Genomic DNA, 10606 nt, shown 5'->3' on the forward strand with positions numbered 1-10606 from the left:
AACATGTTTAAAATTGGGAAAATACAAACATTTTGAAGAAATAAGCACTATTAAATTTTGGCGTTTTTCTGACAGTTTTTATTCCATGCAAAAAAAAACTGGTAACAAGATAGAAATCATTTTTGTAATTTTGTGTTCCACTACACTTCCCAAATCCAATATATTTCAGAATTATTTTAATGGCTTCAAAATTCTCCATTACATGAATATGCTATGATGTATTTAAACATTGGTCTGTTTTTCTCATCTAGGGTGTTTTCCATTGTTTATGATCATAAATAATATTGAAAGCACATCCCAGTGCATATTTCCTTAAAGAATGATCCATAGAAGTAGAAATATATAAAATGGCAAGTAATTTCCTAAAGTAATAAAAACGCTATTTTTTTGTTTTAAAAGTACATGCTTACTATAAAGAAAAAAATTAAGAGATACAGAAAAGTGTAAGAAAGAAAAATTACCCAAAATTTCACTCCCAGAAATAACCATTATCGATACGTGGTGACATCGTTCCTAGCATTCCTCTATGCACATGTGCAGATGGGAAGGAAGGAGGAAGGTAGAAAAAGAAGGAAGAAAGGATTAAAGGGTCAGAAGTGAGTCAATCTGTACATGCTATATATATAACATCAAAATAGTATATTAATTTTTATTGAATTTATCAGAAGAGGGAACAACCCAAGAAAAACTGTCTTTCCTCCTTTATGTATAATACATTCTTTTACAGCAGATCTACTTTTTCATTGTAGACAAGAGGGAAAGGACAGAAAAAACACTCTTGGCTGGCATGAAGAAGAAAGGCATAATATTGTGGAAAAATGTTTTTGTGTTTGTGGGTGTCGTGACTGGCCAGTACAGGGATCGAACCCTTGACCTTGGTGTTAGCAGCACCATGCTCCAACCAACTGAGCTAACCAGCCAACCGCTGGAAAAATGATGTTAGTTTCATAATTTTACAAAAACATTTCAGTATTTGGAATCACACCAGAAAGTGACATTTATCAGAAAATCTCACTCACTTTAAAAGTTCCAGTTGCTCTTTAGGCATACGAAGTCTGGCCTGGAAAAAAGAGAGAGAGAGATAAATCATTCTGAATCCTTCCTATTCAAATAGAGTTATTTTTCTTTTCTCAGAAAGGAAAGGGGAAAGAAATCTCACTGGAGCCTTTGATACACGCCACGTGACAGCAGAGACACAGGAGCACCCTCTGAGGTGCCCGCACCTCTCTTGGCCTGACCTGTGCATGGTCATCATATTTGGAGGAGCTGGTGTAACACACAAATCTGTTTAATAATGACTGACATTCAACAGGAGCTCTAAGATGGGTACATAATTCTCTGTTTCTCAAGATTGTGAAAGTACTGAACAGAGTCTGAGGGGGGAGGAGGCGGGGAGGAAAGAAGGAGGGAGGGGAGGGCTGGTTTGGAAAAGCCCAGGGAGCGGATGACACCAGAGGGCCATGCTGAGCCCTTTAGGCTTGTCCCTGTAAACAAGGAGGGGACTCCCATGTACAAATAAGAAAGGGATGTGATTATCTGGGGGTTAGGTTAGCAATAACAATCAGAAGAATTACAGACATTTAACACTGACAAGGTGTCTGGTACGAATAGTCTCATGTTTGAACAGGTGGTGCCCAAACCAAGATGAGAATGACCACAGAGAAACGAGTTGCTCTTTTGGACACGCTGTGTGGCCATGGGGCCGCTATGGCGGCAGTCAGTAAGGAGCTGGACGCTGGAGAGAGAGTGGAGGCTGAGATGCAGGCAGGGCTCTGGGCTGCACCGAGTTGCTCTTTTGGACACGCTGTGTGGCCATGGGGCCGCTATGGCGGCAGTCAGCAAGGAGCTGGACGCTGGAGAGAGAGTGGAGGCTGAGATGCAGGCAGGGCTCTGGGCTGCACCCTGGCTACTGCACACCCTGTCACTCGGCCTGGAATGGTCAATGGCCTTGCCACCCCTTCTGCCCCCTGAGAAGACCTCGTTCCTCAGGCCAGGCTGGCCAGCACCTCTGTGTTCTCAGCTTACCCTGCTACGTGTCTTCCACATGTGGTGCTGGCTGCTCATGTTTCACACACGCTACTGTCTCCGGCCTGGGAACGTCCTGAAGCCTTGCACACCCTCCCCATCTGTCTGTACCCAGCGTGACACACACACACGCACACTCGCACACACATGCACACATTAACACACATACAGCACCTATTCCAACACAGGGCTTTTGCAGGAAGCCAGTAATACTACCTGTGTATAAAGTGACAAAAGGGGGCCAAAAGACAGAGCCTTGGGGACACCAGCGTTAAAGGGAGCAGACGTCAACACAGTGGCCAGGTGGCAAGAGAGGGAGGAGATATGTGGAAGGATGATCTTCTCCCAGGAGAACACCTATGGGGAAGGGCCTCTGACATCCTTTCTCTGCAGTCTGGAACCCACCTTCCCTGACATATTTTACTGAAAGTGGTTTATTGTTGGTTAGGATTGCAGCACCTCTGACCGCATGCCAAGAAAACAATGTGGAACAGGAATAATCCAGAATGAAAAGCTGATGCCAGCACTCGATTCTCCTGGGCTTAAATTATAACCTTAAATCTAGCAGGATTCTGGCAGCACTTCCAGAGTTCTGTCCCCACATAGTCCTCCTGCAAGGCTGGAAAGTAGACACCTGGGCATTTGCAGGTCACTCCCTTTCAGCAGCAAAGCTCACACTCAGGCGCCCAACAGAGAACTCAAAGTACTACATGAGTTTCCTGGCGCTGCCTTAAATGACTGCAAGCTGGGTGGCAGAGAACAACAGAGATGTATTCTCTCACACTCTGGAGGCCAGAAGTCTAGGTCAAGGTGTCTGCGGGGCCACACTTTCCTCTGAAGGCCCTCAGGGGGATCCTGTTTCTCTCCTCTTCCAGCCTCTGGTGGCTACAGGCATTCCTTGGCTTGTGGCTGCGACACTGCAGTCTCTGCCTCTGTCTGCCTGCAGCCACCACCTCTTCTCTCATGAGTCTCTCCTCTGCATGTCGTCAATAAGCACACTTGTCATTGGATTTAGGGCCTTCTGGGTAATCCAGGATGACTTCATCTCAAGATCATTAATTACATCTGCAAAAACCCTTTCTCCAAATAAAGGTCACATTCACAGGTTCTGGGGGTCAGGATGTGGATCCTTTGGGGGGGCACCTTTCAACCCCCTACAGTGACCATCAATGTGTTATCTGGAATGCTCCCTCTTTCTCCACTGATTACTCTGCTTTTCTGTTCAAAAACTCTGACTTCCTCTCAGTTTGCTCTGCCTAAAACAGTGCAGCTCACAGAGGAACATTCCACAAACGCTGTTGTGGGGTGTGTGATAATGGTTTCAGAACAGAATGTGGTGTGGCACACAGAAAAAATTGTCTTGCTTTATTTCCTGAGCAATTTAATGTCTTGTATGCTCTCCTTGACATTTCTCGTTGGACAGGGACATGGATATTGGAGCTTATTATTGGTAGGTGGAGATTCTTATGTCTAGTTTTTCAGATTCTGTTCGAGTAAGTTCCCTGTCAGTAGGGGCAGCGTATTGTACTATTTTTTTTTTCTGTTCTAGCCTTAGAAGAACATATAGGAAGTACTCTTTAATTCACTGATAAATGAATTTGAGAGTTCCTTGAAAACTAACATTCTCCACAATGTTTAAAACTTTTTTATTTTGCCTCATTCCCAAAAGCATTTTTCAGGCAGGTCCCACTATAGGAATATGAATAGTATAAAAACATGTAGGACAAAAAAATAAGGGAGAAAATAAAAATGAAGAGAAAATAAAAATTGGAAAAGATAACAGAAGTATGTGGTTGGAACATGTTCATGCCTTAAATTCCTAGAAGCTATTAGTCATGGGCCATAAACTTGTTTTTGAGCATCATAGAATCGTAGCAACCAAATTGGGGTGGGGTGGGGTGGGGAGGCAATGACCAGAATCTACAGCATCCACAGTGAGAAAAAAGAATCAAGTGTTGCAGAGGCTGCTTTGTGTACAGTTCACAATCCCTCTGCAATACTCCTGGTGATAAGATCGGTGTTGGGTTTCCTAAGAACTTGCCTAGAACAGCCCTCCCTGCTGACCTGGATCTTTTCTCCAGGTCTTATGTATTAGTGGCTTGATCTTCACTATGACTGTCTACAGCGTGGGAAATCCCATTATAGTAATTGAAAGGTGGGGCCTTGAAGAGGTGATTAGATTCTGAGGCCCCTGCCTAGTAAATGGATTAAAAATGGTGGCCAGTGGTGTGATTCTGGGGCTTTAAAAGGAGACTGCACAAGGAGCTATCTCTCTCTCTCTCTCTCTGCTATGCCATTTTCTGCCATGTGAGACCCGTGGGTTTCTGTCACTACCACCAAGGCTTTCATCAAATGTGTCCCCTGGGGCCGGCCTGGTGGCGCACTGCGCTAGTGCGCTGCTTGGGAAGCGCGGAGGCGCTCCCACCGAGGGTTCGGATCCCACATGCAGACCGGTTCCCACTCACTGGCTGAGCGAGGCGCGGGGGCAACACCGAGGGCTGCGATCCCGTTGCCGGTCCCGGTCCAGTGCGGGGGCAACACTGAGGGTTGCGATCCATTGCCGGACACGGAAAAAGACAAAAAAAAAAAAAATGTGTCCCCTGGATTTTGGACTCTGCAGCCTCTGGAACTGTAAGCAATAAATTTCGTTTCTTCAAAAATCACCCAGATTCTGGTATTTAAGTTACAAGCAACAGAAATGGGCTAATCCAGAGGCAAAGCCTCACCAAATGTTAGGATGTCCAGAACATTTGTTAGCAGCACAGCCTCCAGGGATATTGTTTTCTGCAACAAAGCTCCTGATAAAACCTCCGTGCCCAATCCTAATAATGGAGCAGAGGAGGACACGTCTGCACGTGCAGTCAGTTGAGCAGGTATAGGACTTACAGCCTCCTGAGATAGAAAGGTGTCTAGTAGAAGGATGCAAAGAAATAGCTACATGCAGAGCCACAGTTTTATTTGCTTTTTGTTTTTTCAGATAATGTTGACTGAGACCCTAAGTTTTACGGCTTAGAACATGGCTCCAGTAATTTGAGCTGGGACAAATTCAATGAAATGTTAACAGATGTCTCACATGGCCATTAAAAAAAAAAAACTTTTTTTTCTCAGCAAAATCCTATAAGACATCTAATTTCAAACCATATAATTTTGAGATAAATCCTAGAAGATATAATAATGGTTGCAGACTGTTCCCCCAGGTAAATAATTAAGCTTGTTCCTTAATATAGGATTTTATATATAATCCAATTAAATGTTGAAGTAAGTAATTTGAAATCATTGGTCTTGAACTCTTCACTGTGATTGCTATGGCTTGAATGTTTATGTCCCCTCAAAATTCATGTTGAAACTTAATCCCCACGGTGGTGGTGTTAAGAGGACGGGCCTGTTGGGAAGTGATGAGGTCATGAGCGCTCTGCTCTTGTGAAGGGATAAGTGCCTCATAAAAGGCTTGGAGGGAACTAGTGAAGCCCCTTTTGCCCTTCCACCTGCTGCCATGTGAGGACACTGAAGAAGACCCTCAGCACACACAGAATTCAGCACCTTGATCTTGGACTCCCCAGCCTCCAGAACTGTGAGAAATACATGTCTGTTCTTTATAAATTACCCAGTCTGTGGTATTTTGTTATGGCGGCACAAATGGACTAAGACAGCAATGGTGATTCTAAAGTCACTGAGGCTGCACAGTGTGGAGCAATAATTCTCTCCCTCAGCTCTGCAGTGAGCAGACGGCAGGCCCAGTGTCTGCAAAGTCTGGGCTGGAATTTCAGCTCTGGAATTGGCAGCTGTGTAACATCAGACTAGTTTTCTTCATTGTTCTGATCCAGCTTCCTCATCTACAGATGAATTTAGTAATGCTCTTATTAAAGGGTCATTTTGAGGATAAAGTAAAATGTGTATCACTGTTGGTGCATAACTATTATAATCCTGTTCCCCATGGTGGCAGATGAGGCACATACAGCTTTTTGAAAAGCAATATCAAGTCATTAAGTTTCAATATAAAGGTCATCTAAAAACAATAAATGTTCTTTTTTTATCCTTCTTTTAGTTTATCCTAAGTAAATAATCAGGATGGGTAGAAAGATTCAGCCACAACGATGTTTATGTTTATAATACTGAAAAGCTGAAAACAATCCAGTTGTTCTGAAATAAGTATTTATTGAATACATATTTTATTCATTATGTTCGGATATTATTCATTGGATTATCAGTCAGCCATAAAATGCTGTTACAAAATAATATCTAAAGACAAAGGAATATGTTTAGAATCTGTTGTTATTAAATGAATAAAAACAAGCCACAAAACAGCATCTATTGCACATAGTTTGGGACCTATAAAGGGCTCACACAGAAATAACTCAATTCAGTCTTAAGTGATTTCCAACAGAGCTCTTGTCTGTGTGAAAACCAGAGTAAACTGTACAAAAAACCTAAACCTCAGCCTCATAGAAAATACCATCCTTAGAAACACAGTTTAGAAATTTTTAAAGGGAAAGCATTGTTGAGTATGATGATCAGTCTAAAGCTGGGAGGTGAAAGGGCAGGATGCTTTTTTTAAATGGAATAAACAACATTCAGATCATTCATTCATTCATGTAGAATTTTATTGAGTCTCCAGGTACCTAGGGACAATCTTAGGCTCTAGACAAGCTCCCTGCTCACTACATTTTAGCAGAAGGGGAAGAAGGCAGGAAAAGAGTTGGTAAAGAAAATAATGACAGTCTTGAGATAAAGGAGCGGTACCTTTAGGATGTCCCTCTACCTGGATGTTGTCTCAGGTAGTCTGAGTTTTCACAGAAGCCTGTCTGAGGATGTGACATTCATGCTGGGCTAGAATGTCAGAAAGGAACCACCTTGCAAAGAGTGTGGCAGAACACTGTGGGCAGACAAGGTACCCAATATTCAGGCCCTGAAGGAATCTGCCATGAATGTATTATGACTGTATTAGTCAGGGTTCTTCAGAGAAACAGAACCAATTTGATGTATATATAGAGAGAAATCTATTTCAAGGAATTGGCTCACATGATTGTGGGGACCAGCAAGTGTGAAATTGTCAGGGCTGGCTGGCAGGCCAGAGAACCAGGGAGAAGTGCACATTACAGCTCAAGTCTGAAGGCCACTTGGAGGCAGAATTCCCTCTCTGTTGGGGATCTCAGTCTTTACTCTGAAGACCTTCACTGATTAGATGATGCCCACCCACATTGTGGAGGGTGATCTGCCTTACTCAAAATCTACTGATTTAAATGTTAATCATGTCTAAAAAATACCTTCACAGCAACATCTAGACTGGTGTTTGACCACTGGCTGCCCTCATTGCTCCTCTCTGTTTTTCCAGTGATGACCTAACAATCTGGCCTCAGTCTGGGTCCTAGTCTTTGTTGTGAGAATTTTGTGGTGTAGGAGATATTTCAGGATGACCCTTCCTGTGGGGTTTCCACATGGCTGTTCTCTTGCCTAGGACTAGGGGCTCACAGATTCTCAGTACGTGCAGAGTGAACAGCATCTTTGAGATCGGAGCAATTCCAGGCATCAACCTATGAACTTCCAGGGGAAGTTTCCTCACTAAACCAAACACTGTGATATGCAGTCTCCTTCCTTTGCACTTTGAACTCTGCATACATTCAAGAGGTTGCTCTTGACACACTGAGCAATTGCTAAACATGAGGTACTTCAAAAAATCCATGGATTCCATGTGGCAAGACACATTGGAATGAAGCAGTTGTTGGTTGAACTGAGAAGCAGAGGATTTCAGAGGCCCTGATGGAAAAGGGCATGAAGTATGTATCTGGGCAGTGAGGTCCAAGTCCACAGACTGGCTGGAATCCCTATGTGTTAAAAGGTCAGCACACAAGTGGAGGCGGTTCCATTTGTCTGTCTCTCCTTCCCATGAGCAATGGTAACCTGTCCATAGTCACCGTCCTCCCTCTAGTGTTCTGAAGTTCAAGCTCAGAATGGACAAGGCTCAGTCTGGAATGCTGGAGAAGTCATGAGGGAGGGGTGGACCAGAAAGAGGCTATTCAATGACCAGGCTCAGTCTAAGGCCATTTAGATCTAACTAGCTTCAGGACAAAGGGGAGCACTATACCGTTGAGTGTCAGGCAGAAGTTAACAATAAGGATTTATTTGCCATTTTTCCTTGTGCTTGAGCTTCTCTTGAGGATCCTGCAGGGATTAAAGGCTTCGGATAATTTTTAGGGCCTGTCAGCCATAAAACCACTTATTAGAACTCCATTAACTACATTATTTCTATTAGATATTATCACACAAGAAAAAGACGACATATTGCAAGTTGGATTTGTCTTGTCGCATATTAAATTTTCCATGAGTGGCAGACAAAATGACATAACAAAACATCACCTGGTACTTATGAAGCCTTGAACCATATTCTCCAATTACAGCATATAATTGTCTGGATTTCTGGGGAAACTCTGTTTCTTTAAGCCAGTGATAATTTTGAAGTCCTGTTAAAGAAAAGACCAACTCTGATTAAAGAGTTTACCTGGAAACATTTATAAAACATTTTACATGTATTAATAGGAATTTTTCTATATATATACTCTTAAAAAGAATATCAGATCCTTGGGTGAAATCATGGAAAATGGTGGGGTAGGGCACTCTAAGAATCAGTCCTCCATAGAAACAACCATAAGCTGGCAGACTGACAGGATCAACTTTTTTGGAACTCTGGTATCTAATCCAAAACCTACAGCAATCTCTGAAAGAGGACTGAAGAAAGGGTGGCTACTTTTTGGTAAAAAAAATATTGTGGTATTTTCCATCTTCCATTCCCCAATATGGTGTTGGCAGTGGCAGGGAACTGGCAGACTGACAGGATCAACTTTTTTGGAACTCTGGTATCTAATCCAAAACCTACAGCAATCTCTGAAGGAGGACTGAAGAAAGGGTGGCTACTTTTTGGTAAAAAAATATTGTGGTATTTTCCATCTTCCATTCCCCAATATGGTGTTGGCAGTGGCAGGGACAGCAGTTCATATTCCTAGCAGCAAGTACAGATCTTGTTTTTAAAATACTGTGGTCATCAGTTTTGACCCACCCAGTGGTTCCCTGAGGGGCTGACACAGAGGCTGATGTTTGTTTTATCCCACCACATTGGGCTAAAGTGGCTTTCTAGGAGGTGGCAATATCTGTTGAAAGAGTAAAAGATATATACTGCCCATGCCCACCTGGATCAAGAGATGATAGATGAGGGAAGTGGCAAACGGACCCAAAAGCCCAGGAAGAAAGAGGCAGGCTCTTGCAGGAATAGGGCTTGGAAAGACTGTTGCATATATCAGGGAAGAGGACATGCAATGTGCATGTTCAGGACTGGATGCATGCTCAGAAAATACCCAGAGAGGACACTAGCCCTGCACCTCTGATGGATCTGTGGGTTCCATGCAAGCAGGAGGTGAAAGCTAAGGTAGAGTTGTATGTGTCCTGTCTTAACCTTGAAGGAGTGTCCCAGCTTAAAGCCAAGCTACAAAAACTGGGAGAGTAATCTATCTGTCTCTGTCTGTCTATCTCTGTCTCTCTCTGGATCCAGGAATTCAAAGAAATACCTTCAATTCCCTGGCTGACCACTGAGATAATGAAATCGTGAAAACACATGACAAAAATACAACCGACAAAAATATTTGGGAAAAGTCACCAAACAAACAAATGACTGCAGCCTTCAACAAGCAACAGCAGCAAACCCTGGGGAAAGGAAAAATGCCTAATTTTCAACACAATATGACATGGTATACAAAGAAAGAGGAAAGCACGGTCCATTCATAGGAAGAAAAAAAATGACATAAATCATTCCTGAGGAAGTTCAGACATTGGACTTACTAGAAAAAAAAGTTTAAATCAACTATTTTAAATATGTTTAAAAATTAAAGGAAACCATGGACAAAGAACTAAAGAAAACCAGGAAGATAAGCTACAAACAAAATGAGACTATCAATAAAGATAAATTATAAAAGAAAGCAAATATAAATTCAGAAGCTGAAAAGTAGAACTAAAATTAAAAATTTACTGAAGGAGCTCAAAAGCAGATTGGAGATGGCAGAAGAATCAGTGAACTTGAAGATAGGTCTATCAAAATTATTGAGTCTAGGGCCGGCCCATGGCTCACTCAGTAGAGTGCAGTGCTGATAACACCAAGACCACGGGTTCAGATCCTATATAGGGATCGCCGGTTTGCTCACTCGCTGAGCGTGGTGCTGACAACACCAAGCCAAGGGTTGAGAGCCCCTTACCGGTCATCTTTAAAAAAAAAAAAAATTATTGAGTCTGAGGAATGGAAAGAAAAAAGAAAAGTGAACAAAGCCCAAAAGACTTGTGGGACACCAGTAAGTGAACCAACACATGCATTGTGATAGTTCCAGAAGAAGGAGAGAAAGAGAAAGGGGAAGGGAGAATATTTGAAGACATAATGGCTAAATTTAATGAAAAGCATGAATGTGCACATCCAAGCTCAACAAACTCCAAGAAGAACAAACTTAAAGAGACCCACACTGAAACACATTATAATCAAACTATTGAAAGACAAAGACACAGAGAGAATCTTGAAAACAGCAAGAGAGAAATGACTTGTCATACA

At 42.5% G+C, this 10606-nt stretch overlaps 1 protein-coding gene and 1 non-coding gene across 2 annotated transcripts in view; both read right to left on the reverse strand.

Moving 5' to 3' along the window:
• The window catches only part of SUN3 (Sad1 and UNC84 domain containing 3), a 42171-nt gene that overhangs the window by 23283 nt on the left and 8282 nt on the right, over positions 1-10606 (reverse strand). Inside the window, exons 3-5 of the mRNA XM_008587809.1 lie at positions 8380-8483; positions 1020-1060; positions 916-925 (exon numbers count right to left, since the gene is read on the reverse strand). Of these exons, the coding sequence (XP_008586031.1) occupies positions 916-925; positions 1020-1060; positions 8380-8483 (155 nt within the window). The remainder of the gene's footprint in view (positions 1-915; positions 926-1019; positions 1061-8379; positions 8484-10606) is intronic.
• On the reverse strand, positions 847-920 carry TRNAS-GCU. Its single transcript has one exon. It is a non-coding gene; the product is annotated as a tRNA-Ser (tRNA).

This window comes from Galeopterus variegatus, unplaced genomic scaffold, assembly GCF_000696425.1.
Source record: "Galeopterus variegatus unplaced genomic scaffold, G_variegatus-3.0.2 Scaffold4548, whole genome shotgun sequence".
Taxonomy (NCBI): Eukaryota; Metazoa; Chordata; class Mammalia; order Dermoptera; family Cynocephalidae; genus Galeopterus; species Galeopterus variegatus.